The 19,229-nt window shown below is 47.2% G+C and overlaps 1 protein-coding gene across 5 annotated transcripts in view; it reads left to right on the top strand.

Moving 5' to 3' along the window:
- SLC4A4 (solute carrier family 4 member 4) overlaps positions 1-19,229 on the top strand; it is a 199,896-nt gene that overhangs the window by 136,633 nt on the left and 44,034 nt on the right. For all 5 annotated transcript variants that reach the window (XM_044428216.1, XM_044428220.1, XM_044428217.1 and 2 more), the window contains 3 exons: positions 508-682; positions 8,229-8,362; positions 9,403-9,674. In XM_044428216.1, coding sequence (XP_044284151.1) covers positions 508-682; positions 8,229-8,362; positions 9,403-9,674 — 581 coding nt within the window. The remainder of the gene's footprint in view (positions 1-507; positions 683-8,228; positions 8,363-9,402; positions 9,675-19,229) is intronic.

Below are 19,229 nucleotides of genomic sequence, written 5' to 3'. Positions count from 1 at the left end.
TGCTGCTCCGCTTTTGACGCTGGTCAGCTTGTGGTTGGTCGTGTGGTCACGCGCTGAGTGCTTACTGTGGACGGTGACCATTATGTTTCATTACACAATGTTGGTGTGTGTAGAGTGACTGGCTACGTGCAAAAGGTAAATAATTTCTTTATTTTAAAAAAAGTTGGTGAATTGAAAATCTTTTTTTAATTTTTAGTGTAAAAGTGTGACCCCAAATTTAAAAATGAAAAAAAAAAATACTAATTACTTCTCAACCACCAGTCCTGCTAATAAAGATTACCCTAAAAGAACCCTAAATAAAAGATTAACAAAATGGGAGTTCCGGCACTTTTTTTTTTTTTTTACAAAAAAAGCACTGTATATATATATATATATGTGTGTGTGTGTGTGTGTGTGTGTGTGCATAATATAATTTATATTATACATAAAAATATACTATTTTTTCTTACGGAACTTTTCTCTGCTTTAACTAATGTAATTCTGACTGATGGTTCTCTCCTTGTTCAGATTTTGCGGCGGTTTAATCAAAGACATCAAGAGGAAAGCTCCATTCTTTCCCAGTGATTTCTATGACGCATTCAACATCCAAGCCTTGTCCGCCATTCTCTTTATTTATCTGGCTACTGTAACAAATGCCATTACTTTCGGAGGCCTACTGGGAGATGCAACTGACAACATGCAGGTTAGCTGCAGTTCTGTATAATTTAGCGCAAACCTTCACCATAACAAAGGAGGAACAACATGCTCTGCATTCAGAAGGTTCTAGGTTCAAACTGCCAGTTGCTCTAAGTATAGCCAGAAAATTCTTGCCTGGGACCCCGGAGGGTTGCTGCCAGTCAGTATCAGCAGTACTGGTCCAGATGAACCAGTGGTCTGATACGTCAGCTTCCAGATTTCCTGGGATGGAGTTTGTCAATGGACATTCTCTTTGGCCTCATTTGACACTTCATCACAGGGTCTGCTATCAAAAAGTGGCTAGGCTGAGGAGGTGGGGCTCTTGCACGAGCACACTGGTGTAAATCCCCGCATTGCACTCTTCTAGTGAAACGCTTGAGAGCTGCATCTGCGCAATGACTTTGGACTGCGCAGGTCCATGGGTACTGGATTTTGCATGCATCAATTACTGGAGGAAAGACAGAATGGAGGCGGACAGGATACTGTTGGGGCAAAATACTTCCAAAGGAAGCCAGATGGCTGCCTACCAGAAGGAGGATGTGGCAGGGAAGGACCAAAAGCTGGTTTCACTGTGCAGCATTCATACCTCTGCTTTTAGATGGCCAATCAGATGAAGGTTAGGAAGTCTGCCAGGATTCCATCTCTAATTAGTTTTTTATAAATATAATTGGATTAAGTATAATTGGATTAAGTATGTTAGGAGACTGCATAGTCTGAGTTGGAAGCCCCATCATAGCAAATGTGCATGATATGGAAAGGTTACTAAGAGGTGCATGAGAAGTACTCAGCACATGTTCTGTGCCCCTCACTGTTTATTATTCTCTCATGCGTTTCAGGACTGACCCCTGGCATTCCAAATAAATGATGGGCCTAACCCCCATCAGACTCAGATGATGCCCTGAAATATTCTTGTGCTTCGTGTAACTTAATGTTAAGCTTTGCACCAGAAATGAACAATGGTTGCTAAGCAATCAGAGTGATTTGCCTTTAAAACAAGAACTCCCAACTGGCCTACAAACAGGAAAAAACAAGAGCAAGCATCCTTTCAGTTCCATATCAGGTTTGCAGCGAACCGAAACAAAATTAATCTATTTACACAAAATTCCTGGAGCCAGAGAGACAAACCCTTATCAAGCACAGCCAATGCCGATCTTGCTTCTGCTGCTCAAATATTTGTTCTCGGCGGGAAGGAAGTTAGCTTAACAAATACTTCTCCTTTGCCTCTTCTAGAGCTTCCTGGTCTTCAGAGCGTCTTTTCTGAAGGTCCCCTATTTTGTTGCGTAGCTCAGGGGGTTTGCTTAATCTTCCCTCTCTCCTTAGATCTTCCTGTCCGATGCAAAACCAAATACTTTTTAGACATATAAATTACTTACACAAATGTGTGAGAGGTGGGAGTCCAGAGCGTAGGAGATTTTACCATCTAAAAATGATGCTCGGAATGTGTTGCAATTCTGAGAGGAAGAAAAATGCTCACCTGCAGTGGTGAGATTACCTGGGGGGTGGTGAGGCTCAATTTGAAGGCCACTGCTTGGATGAGAGTTAGTTGGCCCTCGCCCAGGCTTTGCCAGGTGCGGATGTGGCAGAGTGCTTCTTGGAGGTCAAGGGAGAAGTGTGTTAACCCTGGAGATGGAGAGAATGTCCAGGGCTAAGCACCCCCTCTCCCTTCTTCCAGTGTACTTGGCAAGACAGGCAGGGGGAAGTGGAGTGGAGTGGAAGCTGGTGGTCTGCAAACTAGAGGGCAAACCCTGGCGCAGGTAGCACCAGTGACATGGCGCTTTGCTCACTCTGCCTCCCCACGGCCTAAAACTAACCCTCTGAGCTGAAGCCCCAGGCACGTCTACCGGCCCTGTGAGAATCATCTCCAAGCAGTTCCTCCCAGGCAAAGCAGTCCAGTTGGGTCCAGCTTTAGCGCTCCAAGAGAGGGAGACGGGAGTGAAGTGAGTCCTGCGGGCAGAGCTTTAGGGGAAAAGCGGGGATAGTGAGCCAAACAAATGCACCAGACTATGGATTAAAAAAGAGAAAAATAATGTTTACCCTCAAGGGTTTGAGGGCATCTCATCTTCAGGAAAGGGGGACTCTCTTTACTTGGCAGTCTTTAAATACACAGTGTAGAGGTGCAGCATCACAGCTATGAGGATCATTTGGGGCCCTGATCTAACTTTCCTGTGTTCTCTAACTGGCTCTACCCCATTTCCTTGAAGGGCAGGTGGTTTCCGGTGTCCTGACTCCTGCTCGATTCTGCCAGCATTCTAAAAAGTTGCAGTGCTTCCTCTTAGTTCATTGGCAGCATGCAATTTAAGCTAAAATACCTTTTTACTATTCTTTGGCTGCACTCCGTTTGCCGTTAGCTATGCCCACCACTGGAAAACGGCCCCCAACAACTTCTCCAGAATGGAAAATGAGGGATGCGATGCACCCCGATGCAGAGAATCCCGGCTTTGAGCACTTGCTCAAAAAATATGTGCAAAACAAGCCGGATATGTGGAAGAGACACATCACTGCATCAGTCATCTGACTCAGAAGAGCTTCCCCGGTCTGGTGCTCTCCAGATGTTTTGGAGAATTCTCACCATTCCTGACCTTTCACTAGGCTGGCTAGGACTGATGGAAGTTGTAGTCTAAAGCAGCTGGTGCACAAGCACAGTTGTGATTGTGAGTCGCCCAGAGGTGCTGTGGCACAGTGGATGGCATACAAATGTTTTAAATAGCACAATAATAAAAAAGGGTTTGTGTAGCAGTTGTGCAGAGAGACAGAGAGGGAAAGAGTTGTGCCTGGATTATAGCCACTCTTCTCCGGAGAGGCTTTGGATGCCTGGGTCCTTTATCCAAGCCCGTGAGATTTCCAAATAAGTTTGCAAGATTCACAACTTACAGAAGCGCAAACCACGGACTTTCTTCCCAGATTTTATATAGGTTAACAACTGCACAGTTTGTTATGGGTTGGGTGTACACACATTTAGTCGCGGTGCAAATGTTCTCATGTGAAAGTCCAGCAGGCTGCAAGGTGGGTTGGACATTCCAGGTGGGTGGCACAGGCAGGTGTGATACTGCTGCTTGCCCAAACTTGGACAATGGCATTTATAAATCCATTCTTTCCTTTTGGAACTGCTCTATTTACATCTGATGACGCACTGGAACATTTCCTCCTGTGAAGGCTTTTCCTTATCTCTGCAAATAAGGCTTTTGGAGAAAGTTGATCCTTGGGAAATGTGTTATACTTCTGTGTAATTTAGTCGCTTCGTAGTAACTAGTTCAATATTAGCACTGGCTCAGAGGTACTTGAGGAATTTATCATTCTTGTGTCTGAGTATTTTGAGTCTGTCACGGACAGAAGAAGAGAGTTTTGCTACTGATATGGGTGCTTGTTTGGGTAGTTCCGGCCTTGAATCAAGGTTTTGCGTTTCTGAGAAAGTAGCTGCCTTTTGGCTTGTTAAAACGTGAGATTTATGTGCTTATAGGTGGGGTGGCAGCATTTTCTCTCGAGAACCATGTTGTCCCCTATCGGTGGGCAGAGCCAAAGCCAGGTAGAGCCAAGGGTCGAACCTTATTTCTTAACCCCCTTTACTCTCTCCTTTGTTCGAAAGCAGCAGGTTGCAAGGAATCAGGCTTAAGGTTGGTTCGGCTGTGAGTGAGTGACTTGCCCCATGAGCTCCATGGCCAAGTGAGACTAGAATTGGCTCTCCCAGGTCCTCCATCCAACGGTTTCACCACCACACTGCACTCGCTGTCTTGGAGTGGACTTGCTGGGGGGCTTTTGAGGCAGTGGTCCATTTTTTTAAAGGATCTTCAATACTCTGACAGGGCTGTCTTCCTCTGGTGCCTGGAAGGTATCTCACCTGGCCACTGAAAGGCCATTAAAAATAAGCAAAATAAGCCATTAAAATTAGTTTAGGGGTTTTTAATATGGCCCATTGCTGTCACAGGCCCCAGTGAATGCTCGCAGTGTCAGGCTTGGGATCTGCTTGATAATTAAGATGGATCAGTGTCTATCTCAGACTATGAAATGTAATAGAAAGTTGGCTGAAGACTTGACAAGGCTGCATGCGTTCCAATAGCTGCCCTTTTTATTGCTTCTGTGAAAGCAATAACTTCTGTTGCTAAGAGTCTTGTTTACATTTAATTAAATGAAATATTTCAGCCAATCCATCCCAGTCAGTTTTGCAGCCCTTCCTCCTTCCTGCAGGCATACATATTTTGTGACTTTCCTGGGAACACTATGAAGCGCCTTTATTTTTCATTCCTCCTGTTTCCAAACAGGAAAGGGAAATTATGGTGCCCACAAAGGTTGGAAGCTGTGCCTTACTGCGAAGGGCATCGGATAGAACTCCTAGCATTGCAAACTAGCCCAAAGTAAGGTTTGTTTGCCTTGCAAAACATCTTGCGAATTGGCCATTTTTATAGGACGATGGATCTTAAAGCAGCTTCTCCCTGGTGACCACCCTGCCATTCCCATGTGGCAGTGATTGGCCACTTATATGAGGATGATGGGAACTGTAGCCCAGTCCATCTGGAGGAATACCAGGTTAGGGAAGTCTGCCTTAAAGAAACTTGTTTTAACATTGTACTTGTTTGTATAAGGCTCATCCTCTTGCTTGGTAAAAAAATCCCCTTTTCCTGGTGTCATGAGACCCGGTGCATGAATTAAGGAAGTTGTGTGAGGGGAGGAGCAAGCTGCAGAAACCTTTTCATGTGGAGGGATCCAAGGGAACATTTGAAATACCTGCAATTGGACTTTAACTTTCCTGGAAGCCAGGATGGTAAATCATTGTGATGATCTTGGTTTTATTGAACAAATCACAGTCTATGCTCATCCTCCCCTAGTGTGACCATAGCAATGAACACAGCAAGCTTCAGACCTTTTCCTTGCGGAAATACTGGAAGAGGGGAGGAACACATGAATGCATGCCGTAGATGCTCTTTGCTGTTTGTGCATGCACAGCTAAGAGGCAGAGAGTTGGTAATTTTTGAGAATTTCCCATGTATAAAGAACATCCAGGGCTCTGAGAGCTAGTGGTCTGTTTGTGTTTATTTATCTTATAAATAAACCTCATGATGAATGGTCCTTGGGTTCATAAATCATAACTAAATAGCCTGTAGGCTTTGAAACTAATAGTGCATTGAAGTTTTAAAATTATACATAGACTTAAAATTTTAATAATTAAATCCTTAGATTTAAAATTAAAATTCTTTACAATGTTATATTCTCAAAAGTATCAGAATACAGAATTTAAAAACACGAAACAGTTTGTATAAAACACCAGCTTTGGTACAACTTCGGAATATCCTATTGTCCCACTTAAAAGCTAAACCAGGACCGGTTAGGAATGAAGCTATACCTCAGTAATAAAAGAGGAGTCAAAGACAATAAATAATCAGTTAAGAAAGCCAGTAAAATTAGCAGTGGTAAGACTGATTGCCGAATTGACTCTGCAGGTACGCAGAAGGAAAAAGCCCTTTCTCATTCCATAGGGAACAAAGACTCTTAGCTCTACCGAGGACCACTAGTCTGTTTAGCTCAGTGTTGTCAACTTGGACTGGCAGCAGGTCTTTAGGCGTTCAGATAGGCGTTTTGGGCCGCCAAGGGCAGGGCATCCTGGTGGGCATTCATTGACTCCATTGCATACAACAACAGCCTGGAGGGATTAAACCAGAGACCTTCTGCATGCAGCGTTTGCTTTCTCCCACTGACCAGTGGCTCCTTTTTCTTACTTGATGTGTCTTCAGATACCTGGGTCCCAAGCTGTTTAGGAGTGACTGGTGACATTTGCTGATGATACCAGATTGTGTAGGCAGGTTAAAACCAAAGAGGATGGTTGGGAGCTTGAAAACGGGGAGAAAGGTCACCAGGGCAGCCAGTGCCATTCACTGCAAGCAAGTGTAAAGTGATGCATTTTGGGGCAAGAAAATCCCCAGCTTGGAGAATAAACTGGTGGGATCTGAGCTAGTGGTGACTCTCCAAATAAGAGATCTTGGGGTTGTAGCAGGTAGCATGATAAAAATGTGGAAAGGGCTACCTGTGAGGTGGGCCTGATCAGGAAAGAAATGCAAATAAAATTGCCAATTTCAGATTTCACGTACAAATCTAAGGCGTGATTTATTGGTACGCTGTGAACAGTTCTGGTCGCTGCACCTAAAAAGCATGTGTTCTTGAGTTGGAAAAAGAGTTGAAGAAGGCCACTAAAATGTTGAAGGGTCTGGAGCAGCTCTCCAACAAGCAGAGGCTGCAACATCGGGGCGTCTCTCATGATACTAGAAGACGGGGGCATCCCATGAAATGGATTGGTAGGAGAGTCAGGATAAATGGAAGCACTTCTTCACAGAGTGCATAGTTAAATGATGGATTTTACTTCCATAAGATGTAGGGACGGCCACCAATGGAAAGGGAATTGGCCAAATTAATGCAGGAGGAGGCTAGCAGGGCTACTAGTCCTGATGGTGATGCACGACCGCTCATAGAAACATAGAAACAGAGTAAGTCAGAAGGGGCCTCCTGGGCCATCTAGTCTGACCCCCAGCTCCAGCCGGCTCCACTCATGGCATGCCTACCATGTGCATGTCATGTCAGAAACAGTTACCTGTGCACACCAGTTGATGAGGAACATGGGATGGAGACTGCTTGCACCCGTGTCCTGCCTGTGGGTTTCCTGTGGGCAGCTAATTGGCCACTGTGAACTGAGTACAGACTTAGATGGCCTCGTGGTCAGACCTGGGATGACCTTTTAATATTCAGGACTGTGCAGGTTAGTACCAGAATCTTTAATTCATTTTGGGAAAAGTTAAGGCAGACTGGGCCGTTCTTTCTGGATCAGCACTGCATGCTTCCCAGCAGCAACCTTGAACCTGCTTGTCACGTGAGTTGTGGTTTCCAGATGGTTTTCAGGGGTGGCTGCCCATGAAGTGTGTTAGAATATGGCGAGGATTGTCATTCCTGGCTAACAGCAGCCCTGCGGAGTCTGTGGCAGAGATTGATCTGGCTCTGCTCCCTTGAACCTTTTAGACTGGGGAAGCAGGATTTGAACCCCTGATGGTCTGCATGCAATCCTTGTGCCCAACATCTGAGCGACAATTCTCCACCCCTAGCGCATGATGGTCTTTCACGTGAATAATTATGTAACAGTTGTCATAACATTCTTTATTCTTTGTTATCAGTTTTCTGTATCTGTACTGCCCAATATCTCTGGGCAGTTTACAGTAACACTCCCTGGTTGCTTTAGCATGTTTAAAGCATTGTTAACACTTTCCTTGGAGTAATAAAGATGACAGTCCTGCAATGTAGGTCAGTAGCAAAATCCACAGAATGGACAGAGGGGGGAACTTGATGCTGGGAGTATGTCTTGCCTAAGGCCACCAAATCAGTTCCTGGCAGATGTGAGCTTTGAAAGTGCTGTGCCAGGTGCTCTCATTTCCCTTGCATCTGGATTTTGCTTGCAAGAAGCAGGTAAACTTGCTGTGCTGTGGGGATAGTCCGTCCTGCCCAGGGTAACATCGCTGGCCTTTGGTGGAGAGAGAAACAGGCGAGGGAAAGGAACATACTCATCTCTCCCTTTGTTCCAGGGCGTGTTGGAAAGCTTCCTGGGCACAGCAGTGGCAGGAGCTCTCTTTTGCCTTTTCGCTGGCCAGCCACTCACTATTTTGAGCAGCACTGGACCTGTCTTGGTGTTTGAGCGACTTTTATTTAACTTCAGCAAGTAAGTATGGGCAGCTGGGGAAAGACGTCACTGTTGCTTCTAGCAGAATGCCTAGCGCCTTCTAGAGGCAGTGGCTGTGCTGGCTGGGGATTATGGGGTCTGTAGTCCAAGACATCTGGTTAGAGGAGGCTGCCCTAGAACTGTGCTAGAAGGGAAGCAAAACCCAGATAGGTAAAAGGGGCTAGTACTGCTTTTGTAATCTGATTTTTTTTTTTTTTTGGAGTAAATAAGAGATTACACTTATGCAGCGGGGTCCTCATGCGCAAGAGGGGGAAGAGAGTTTCTGTCGTCACACTTCCTTCTTTTGCCTGAGTTTATTTCTTATTCACAAGAAAGTGCAAGCTTGAACCGGATGTTCCTTCCTGGCTTCTTTTCCACCAAGGCAGCCTTGCGTGGAATCAAAGTTCTCTCCGGCAGATGCACCACTCCTATTTCATTAGTCACAAGGACATACAGAAGCCACCCCTGTGAGGTCTGCGTGACCTCTTGTGGCTTAAATTCAAGTGTGAGGTGACTGTGCCTCCCAAGCCTTTCTTCGTACACACACTCGTACACTCTTTCTCTTCTGTGTCCTATCCATGAATGACCAGCTCTTCTTTAAGAGGACACACACATGTAAGGGGATTATCCCCATCCTTTGGGAGGCGGTGGTTAAATCCTGAGCCCGTCTTTGCTTTGCCTGCATTTCGCCAACACAGCAAGCAACCCCAGTTTGTGGTTTTCTGCCATGGTCTACCTGACAGGTTTCTGCATTACCATGGTTTTCATCCTCCCGGAGCAGGAAGGAAAGCCTGAGAGTTGGTGCCTGGCCCAGAGTCACCCATGGAGCATCCTGGCTGAGTGGGAGTTAGAACCACACTCTTCTTAAACCCCGTCCAAGACTGTACCGGCTGTCTAACGTGATTCCCTCCCACTGGCCTTCATTGTAGCTGCTCCGAACAAAACAAGGCAATGCAAAACAAAGCAACATGAAGTGGGTGGGCCTTAGCTGATTGGCATGGCTCTGCCACCCCTGTTCTCCTTCATCTCCATATCTGCAGAGATAACGGGTTTGATTACCTGGAGTTCCGCCTTTGGATTGGCTTGTGGTCAGCCTTCCTGTGTCTCGTTCTGGTTGCAACGGACGCCAGCTTCCTGGTCCAGTACTTCACCCGCTTCACGGAAGAAGGGTTCTCGTCCCTCATCAGCTTCATCTTCATTTATGATGCATTCAAGAAGATGATCAAGTTAGCAGACTATTATCCCATCAATTCTAATTTCAAAGTGGACTACATCACACTGTATTCCTGTACCTGCATGCCGCCAGATCCAGGTAAGAGAGAAACGCTGCATGAGTCCCTCTCTTGTTCTCTGTCTCTCTGCAACACGGGGATTTCTCAGCACTCTGATGTTGTGATCTCTCTCTGTCGTAGCATCCTGCAATGTCGGCCTTGACTTACAGGTTCCATATGAAGCTTTTTCTCTATCACCCGTCTTTCATCTGATTCTTGCACTCACTGTCCTGGGGCCAGATCCAGCATGTCTGGAATCCCAGTCTGGCCCACTGAGATTCTGCCTTCCCTTGACCTCAGCCCCACTCTGAATCATTTGGTGCTTTCTTGGCATTTTTGCTGGTTCTGACCTCATTCTAGAAGATTGAGATGCCTCTTTTTAGGCTTAGTTCCTGCCAGTGTGAGCTTTGAGCTACCCAGGCTGGTGTGAAGGTATTTGTTGGAATGGAATCCCCAAAGAGCATCTCTGAAATGGAATTCAGCCCTTCAGTTGCAGAAAGGTCAACACCCCTGCAGTGGTGTTGGAATGAACCCTTTGCAATTCACCCCTCCAGCATCCGCTGATTCCTCTGGTGCTCAGCCTGGTCCTGCAAGGTGAGTCGAGACAAGAGGAAGTCCACAAATGCTTCTGGAACCTGTGTGCAACCAGGAGGCTTCCCTGTCAAGGGCGGCCGCAGGATGCAAAAGTGGGCGAGCCAGTGGCAGTGTGCCTGGAAGGGGGCACAGCGAGTGGGAGCGCTGGCCGCTATTCCTGGCGACTGGCCTTCTTTGCTGCTTGCCGATGCCAGTGGAGGAACTCTGCTGCTTGCACGTGCCCGGGGCTCGATTCCCGGTAGGTTAGCTATTCTGTAGTAAAAGGTGCGGACAGAAATATTTCCATGCCTTCATTGCACAGCTCAGTGTGGCTTTGTCACTCCCCACCCCCTTGCCTGACATTAACATGTAAAATGTTAGTGCACCTCATGGATGAAAAAGGAGAGCTCTTTGAAGCAACATAGGGCAGGATGTGGGGCACTTGCCTTTTGCTGGTAATCAGGAGCGTTCATTACTGTGAAGGGCATAAGCCAGAGTTCTGACGCAGAGCAGAGCAAAGTTGGGCTTTTGGAGTGCCTGCCGAGCAGGGAAACGCTCAGCTCTCCTCTTCCGTGTTCCTCCTACCTACCTGCCTGATTGCTTCAGGCAGGTGATGCCTAGATCAGTTACCACTGTGAATGAAATAGGAAGCCAGAGTGCCAATCTTCCAAATTGGCAGGTGCTAGACCTCACGTCTGCTAATTTATACAGTCATCCCTGTGATTCCAGCTGCATGGTGCAGAGTTCTGAGACTTTGCATAAAATAATAGGCCTGCCAGAGGAACTGAAAGTTACTCTCATCCCCTTCCTCTGGCTAAATGGTTAGCAACCTGATGCCTTCCAAAGCTTTAGACTACAAGGCCTAGAAGCCGCTGGTTAGGGTTTGTGGGAGCTGCAATCCAAAACACATGGAATGCACCAGGTTGCCTCTCCCATATAGTTCCTCTTTTCCTTTCTTTAAGCAGTGGCTTTGCTCTGACTTTTCTTGAAAGGTTACTTGTTTCAGTAGCATAAACAATATGCTGACTATGGAGTCTGAGTTGGGGACAAGTATGGCTTGGAGGCAGAATCCTGAATGAGTCAATCTGCTACTTTGAACTACAGAGATGCTCCATGCGAGATTAGTTTCCTGCCACTAGAGAGAGCGGAACAGCTTGCATTGTCCTGTTGGAATACTCTTGAACCTTTAATCCAAATCAGTTCAGTGGGATTTTGCAAGATCCCCTGAGTCCCTAAGGACCTGTGTCAAGATATTAGGTTTAAAATAAAGCATGCACACTACTGCCAAAAGGTGCCCCATTCTTGTAAAATTGACGTGTGTGATCTTATTGGTGTTGAAGGTGGGTATTTTTGGCCCACTGTAGTTCTTTGCTTTCCATTTGCCAACATTTCTGCTCTTGATTCTGCAGTTCCTCAATTTCTGTGCCAGCTGTTTGGTATTCTGGGGAAAAACTTGAATACAATAACTTGTGTGCAAGTGTGCAGTCCTAAAATATTATGAGATTGCCTCTTTTATCATCTTCTGTAGCAACCCTTTGATGAAAGCCACATCTTGAATCCTCTTATGCACATGTGCTGCTCATTAGTAATATCCAAAATAGCCTATTCGGTGCTCTTTTGAGAGATGTAGCAAACTATCATGTAACAGACAAGCAAGACAATCGTGCTAGAGAAAGTCAAAGGCAGAGGAAGAGCAGGAAGGCCAAACATCAGATGGAAGGACTCCATAAAGGAAGGAACAGCCTTGAACTTAGAAGAACTGAGCAGGGCTGTCAAGGACAGGATATCCTGGGGAGCCGTCACTCAAAGGGCCATCTTAAGTTGGGGATGGCTTATCAGTGGACAACCACAAAGCTCGCAATGGAAGAAGGTCCTTTGCCCTGTCCCTGAGATGTAGCCTTGCTGTAGCTCAGCTGCCTGGTTTGCTTACCGGATTTCTGTGTCTTTTGCTGTTCAACAAGCTGCACTGCTTGAAGTACAGTAGAGTGGGTGGAAGGAGGGAATCAGAGGAGAATCTTAAAACAGTCTAGCAGCTTTTCAACAAAAGCTTTGCATACCCTTTAAAAAATTCCAGTCCATGTGCACTTAGCGCTGACTTTCCTAAGGTGAACATGCTTTTAAAAAGCTGAAGGAGGAGAGCACAAAGCAAAAGGCACAGAGGTGCACCATTGTGTTGGGTTTGCTAACAGCGTTTTAAATTTTTTAAAGCAGAAAGGCTTGGCTAAGTTCCCAGGCTGTATAACATTTAGAAAGCTGTGCGTTGTGCAGGCATTCTGCTTCTATTTAAAGCACCTGCAGTTTTCCATTCAAACATCTGCTGCTTTTCCAGAGTCGAGCAGATCTGCGTGAATGAGGAGGCAGGGAGCTTAGCATCAGGGAGGAGGCAGGGAGCTTTATTCGGACCCCGTCTTTGCATGTGGGAGCTCGCCGTTCCGTTCCCTGTTGTCCTGGGCTCTATTTGGGCTATTGGTCCTTCTGTCGGTGCGTGGAGACAGCTCCTCTCTTTCCATCAGCAGAAGGATGCTGCCCAAGTGGTACTGCAACAGCCTGCATTCCCGTGGAGACACTTTTCTGTTCTTCGTCGTGGCCTCTGTGCGTCACACATATGGGTTGCTGCGCCTGCGCAGTGCCTCGGCCGGAAGATTAGAACGCTAACAGTTTTTGGCGGGAAAACTCCGCTCCCCTCCCCCTTCGTGGTATAAATAGAGCGGAGTGTCCGCCATTTTACTCAGTCTTTGCGACCGCCGTTCGCTGTGCCTCGTGCCTATTCGTCTCTCGCTATAGATCTGTGCCTCTTCGTTGTTTTTTTCTCAAAAACCTTAAACTCCTCTTGCTCCAAGTTTGTTCTTTTCCGATTCTGTCCATTTTCTTCTTAAATTCTCTTCTCTCTATATATAAAAAAGCAAAACAAAAAACAAAACAAAAAAAAACCGAACAAAAATATTATCTTACCCTCTATACTGTCCTCTTTTCTTCATTTTTCCACGATGGTGCAGCGGGCGGCATTCTGCAAATGTATTGAATGTGGATCTAAAATGTCGCCAGTTGATCCACATGATCTATGCCTCCTCTGCCTCGGCGAGGGGCATCGGACCGACAAATGCGGTCATTGCTTGGCGTTTACCAAGCAGGCGCGGAAAAACAGAGAATCATCTCAGGAAGCTCCTATGGGATCAGGCATTAATGCAGTCTGATCAACTGCTCCTACGGCCTGCTTCCTCTTCGTCCACGTCTCCTCAGCGCTCTTCCTCCACCATGAGTGCTCCGGCGAAGCGTCCTTCCTCGACCTCTGCCGATCCTCCGCAGCGTCCTTCAGATGAAGGCGCTGCTTCTATGGAGGCTCAGTCACTGCCTTCTCCCCCGGCTAAGAAACGGGAGAAGCACAAGCATACCGGTCTGGATAAACCTTCCACCCATAAGAAGTTGAGGAAGGAGAAGGTGGATAAGCCCGCTCGCAAGAGCAAGAAACGTGATCGCCCAAAACACCGGGGCTCGGGTTCATCGGGCTTTTCGGTACCAACGGCCGCCACGGTACCGACCCCCTTGGGACCGGCCCTGCAACTCGTTATGCAGGTGATTCCACCGGGATCCCCCAGGCCAACCACTCGGCCTGAGAGCGTGCATCCCCAGCAACAGGAGGAGCTGCTTTGGGAGTCCATCTCTGATGGTGAGATCAGAGACTCCCTGCCGAGGGACCGCTCGCTAACACCTATGCCACTGACTGAACCTCATGTGGCCTCACCATTACCTCCCAGATGTCGCAGCCTTTCATCCGAACATCGAGATGAGAGTTGGTTGATCCCGGGATATGGTGCTCCCCCCGGCTGGGGTGGAGCACCAACCATATCCCTATTTTCCTTGGGATCATAGATCACCATTGGTCCCGAGGGATGTACCATCCACCTCCAGGCGTACAGAGACGAGGCGCCCAACCTCCCCTGAAACCTCCGCCTCAAGCGAAAACCGGCCGCGTTACGTGGAAGACTCCGAGGAGTCGGAGGTCGACTCCACATCCCCTGATGTGGCTGTCGCATACCAAGGGCCTGCTTCACCCGACGAACCGCATGTCTCTTTCACAGAGCTCATGTCCCGCTTAGTTTGTTCGCTTGAAATCGAAGCTCATCAACAGCCAGGCCCCTCCACAGATCGGTTTTATGATGTCGTTCAGGGAGAGCAGTCCGCATCCATAGCTCTGCCGCTTATAACTACACTCCGCCAGGCTATGGTCCAGCCCTGGGACCAACTGGCCCAACCACAAGCTATCTCCCGCAGATATGAGGCCATGTATAGAGTTCATGACGATGACATTCCCTTCCTGCTCCGTCACCTGAAACCGAACTCTCTTGTGGTTGAATCCTCCCAGGGCAGGGAGTCCAGGGGACATACCGCTCCTCGGGACAAGGAAAGGAGTAAAATCGGTATGCTTGCGTGCCGAGTCTATGCGGCCTCTGGACTTGGCGTGAGCATATCGAACTATGAAGCGACACTGGCACGTTACCAGTACTTTATCATGCAGAAGCTGGATAACGTTGCTTCCTCCCTTCCAGACCACCAAGCGGACCTTGCCAGGGTTTTCATTAAGGAGGTGATGCAGGTGGCGGTGCAACAGTTGTCTACCGCTCGTCATCATGTAGACACCGATTCAAGGGCCCTCGTCAATGCCATCTCGTTACGCCGACATGCATGGCTGCGCAATTGTAATTTCCCCAATGAGATGAAGCGCAGAATCGAGGAAATGCCATTTGACGGTATTGGTCTATTCCACCAGAAGACCGACCACAAATTAAAGGCAATTCACGAATCACGCCTAACTGCACGCCGCATGGAGCTCCTGCAAAAATGTAAGTGGCAGTGGCCTCGGTCTTCCTACCGGAACCAACCATACTATCTGCGCCAGCAAAACTACCCTCGCCAGCAATATCAACAACGGCAGCATCGGAGACAGCAAACACAACAGCGTTTTTCCCAAGGCTGTTGGTGATTCAATACCGATAAACGCCCACGTTGATGGCTTGGACGAACCATCCTCTCTTTCCCAACACCACCGTCCCTTCTCCCTTTTGGGAACCGGCTCCAGGGCCGACTCCCCATTTGGGAGTCCATTACATCTGATAGGTGGGTGTTATCTATCATCCAGTTCGGATATAGGATAGAATTCGATGCTATCCCTCCTTCGAGCCTGATCCGCTCCACACCTTCTTCATTGGTGCTACGCGATGAGGTCTCCCAGCTACTTCTCAAGGGAGCGATTCGACAGTTGTCCTACTCGGAAGGATTGCATGGATTCTATTCCAGATATTTTACGGTCCCGAAAAGGGACAGTGGTCTTTGTTTGATCCTGGACTTACGAACCCTTAATAAGTACATTAAACCAAGGAAGTTCCGGATGACCACTTTGCAAAATATCCTTCCGTTATTGAAAAGAGGGGATTGGTTCGCCTCACTGGATTTAAAGGATGCTTATTTTCATATTTCCATCCATCCTTCACACAGACGCTTTCTACATTTTACTGTCGGATCCGACCTGTTCGAGTTTAACGTCCTACCTTTTGGCTTGGCCACAGCCCCTCGAGTCTTTACGAAGTGTATGGCGCTGGTATGCGCGCACTTGAGGACATGGGGAATACAGATATACCCATACTTAGACGACTGGCTAATCGTCTCGCAATCCGAGCAAGCTCTCCTGTCTGATATACAAATGACCTGTGCTCTACTCGATGCTCTCGGTCTCTGTATTAACCACGACAAATCGTCCCTTATTCACACGCAGGTCATGGATTTCATTGGGGCACGACTTGATTCGATGCAGGAAAAAGCCTTCCTCCCACTGGAATGTCAGAATGCCTTATGTAGCCATATTCATCGGATTCAGCTACATGGAACGGTCCCAGCCTTATCCGTTCAGAGACTACTGGGGCATATGGCTGCTGCAATTGCCATTGTCCCGTATGCCAGACTACGTATGCGACCCATACAGCTGTTTTCAACGCTGCTTTTCAACCTCAACAAGATCTTGCCACCAAGCCGATTTGGATTCCATCTGCAATCCTTCACACTTTAATGTGGTGGACCATCACAGACAACCTGTTGATCGGCGCTCTGTTTCGACCACCTCGGCCAACGACAACTCTGTACACCGATGCATCCCTCCTTGGATGGGGTGTGGCATGTTCGGGACTTCGGGTCTAAGGTACTTGGAACCGACGAGAGGCGAGGAAACATCAACTTTCTGGAACTTCTGGCGATTTTCAACGCCCTCAAGGCTTTCGAGACTGTGTTATGCCGTCAAGTTGTCCAAATTGTATCAGACAACATAGCGGCAGTTTTCTACATCAACAAGCAGGGGGGCACAAAATCCCCAGCCTTAGCATGCCTATCAATGGACATTTGGGACTGGTGCATACCGAGGAACATCGTGCTTATGGCAGTTCATCTGGCTGGAACCGACAACGTCGAAGCAGATACATTAAGCAGACAGATGTCAACAATCCACAAATGGGAGTTGGGCAAACAAATTTGCTAGAAACTCTTCCACTTGTGGGGTTATCCAGACGTGGACCTGTTCACCACTCGAGAGAACAGCCTGCGTACCCTATACTGTTCCAGAGCAGGCGTCGGGCCGGGATCGATGGGGGATGCTCTTATGGTCCCTTGGAGCAACATGACTTTTTATGCGTTTCCCCCAATCCCACTCCTGACAAGAGTGGTTGCAAAAATAGCCCAGGACAGGGCCACGGGGATACTAGTGACTCCGTGGTGGCCGAGACAACCATGGTTTGCCACTCTTTTGCTGCTGTCCAGAAGAACGTTCCTTCATCTACCAACTCTTCCGCATGTGTTGACACAAGGAGGAGCACTCTGTCATCCGGATATACTCTCTCTGAAGCTGACGGCATGGCGGATCACCTGATTCATGCCACTGAGTCGGTACCTGGGACACCTCACCCTACAGGTGACCTTACTCAACAGACGGTATATGCGGCCCCGACTTCGGATTCGACAGCAACTGCCATGGTACCGATGCCTATGGACAGAGAAATTCAGGCGATTCTCAAATCTGCATTGAGACCGTCCACTCGTCGTTCCTATATGGCTAAATGGAGAAGATTCTCCTCTTTTGCAGAGTGCCATTCCTTTTCCCCTGGAACAGCTTCAGTCACCAATATTTTACAATTTTTCTTGCATTTGCATCATGAGGGACTTAAACCATCATCCATCAAAGTTTATGCAGCCGCTATATCCCATTATCGTGGCACTATCCACGGATTATCAGTCTTTTCTCAACCGCTGGTTCAGCGTTTCAGTAAGGGACTACAAAATTTACATTCGCCCTACCATGCCAACGTGGAGTCTTTCCGTAGTGCTCCAAGCGCTTACCAAATCACCGTTCGAGCCTTTAGCAACTGTGGACTTATGCCTGGTGTCATGGAAAACTGCCTTTCTCGTAGCAGCTACATCAGCATGGAGAGCTAGCGAAATTTGTGCTCTCCGCATAGACCCACCATTTCTGAACTTCCATAAGGAAAAAGTCGTCCTTCGGATGGATTTCTCCTTTTTACCCAAGGTGGCCACACCATTCCACCTGAATCAGGACATCGTTCTGCCGGCATTCTTTCCATCGCCGTTGACCCCGATAATGTGCTCTACACACGTTTGATGTTCGCCGTTGCTTGGCCTTTTACAGATCCCGCACTGAATCTTTTCGTACTACTAATAGACTTTTTGTTAAATACTCCGAGCATAAAAGGGGATCACCGATATCATCTCAGAGGCTCTCTAATTGGATCGTCCAGACTATTGTCCTGGCTTATCAGCTATCGAAAATAGACTTATCTGTCTTTCCGAGTGGCCATTCTACACGAGCAGTAGCGACCTCGTCCACTTTTGCCGCAGGGGTTTCGGTGCAAGACATCTGCGGAGCTGGTCCATGTACTTTCGCCAAGCACTATCGGCTTGATGTACGTGCCAGACAAGACTGCTCTTTTGGTAGAGCTGTTCTCTCATCCGTTCTTCGCTGACGACACCTCCCTCCTCCGACTGTGGTAAGCTTGTGAATCACCCATATGTGTGATGCACAGAGGCCACGACGAAGAAAAGCAGGTTGCTTACCTGTAACTGATGTTCTTCGAGTGGCCATCTGTGCATTCACACAAACCACCCGCCGGCCCCACTCGGTGTCGGTGAGTGGATCTCGTTTTTCTCAATACCGTACTATAAATTGCATCGGTACCGTTGGGTTATATCTCTGACTAGATAGTGTTCTCGGTACCATACTATAATTCATATCGGTACCGTTCGGATATAATTGTGTTTTCTCATTACTTTTATTCTTAACCTCTAGAGGGGGGCGAACGTGCGGTCTTCAAGACTGAGTAAAATGGCGGACACTCGGCTCTATTTATGCCACGAAGGGGGAGGGGAGCGGAGTTTTCCCGCCAAAAACCGTTAGCTTTCTAATCTTCCGGCCGAGGCACTGCGCAGGCGCAGCAACCCATATGTGTGAATACACAGATGGCCACTCGAAGAGCATCAGTTACAGGTAAGCAACCTGCTTTTTTCCTGTGTGGACAGTCCAATAGCCCTCTCCCTGGGAATAATTTTTTACTAGGGGTAAACGGATTAACTGCCTTCACTTTTCTTATCGTCTTTGCCCTTTACTTACTTCGTTGTCCTTTTCTGAAAACTTTTAACACAATTTCATTGCGCTCGTAATATTTATCATATAAAATCTCAGGACATTATAATTAAATCGACTTGTTTAAAAGAAGCTGTTTATTACTAATATATTGAAATAAAATAGTAAAAAAAATCATACCATTAAATGAAAGACAGAATTGCTTCCAATGTGTACTCATAGTCCAAAGACTCAAAGGGAGAAGGTCCATATATTTATGTAGGGGTGTAGGTGTGCGTTTGTGTGTAACTATTCAAATTTTTATGAAATTAGAAATCTTCTTGATTTTTCAGACTCCAACAAAATTTTTTGAACTCTGTATTTTGTAGATGGTTCCTAGACATGAAAG

This window comes from Varanus komodoensis, unplaced genomic scaffold, assembly GCF_004798865.1.
Source record: "Varanus komodoensis strain SLA01 unplaced genomic scaffold, ASM479886v1 scaffold2, whole genome shotgun sequence".
NCBI lineage: Eukaryota > Metazoa > Chordata > Lepidosauria > Squamata > Varanidae > Varanus > Varanus komodoensis.
The sequence above is the reverse complement of the archived record's forward strand: the minus strand, read 5'-3'. Positions and strand labels throughout refer to the sequence as shown.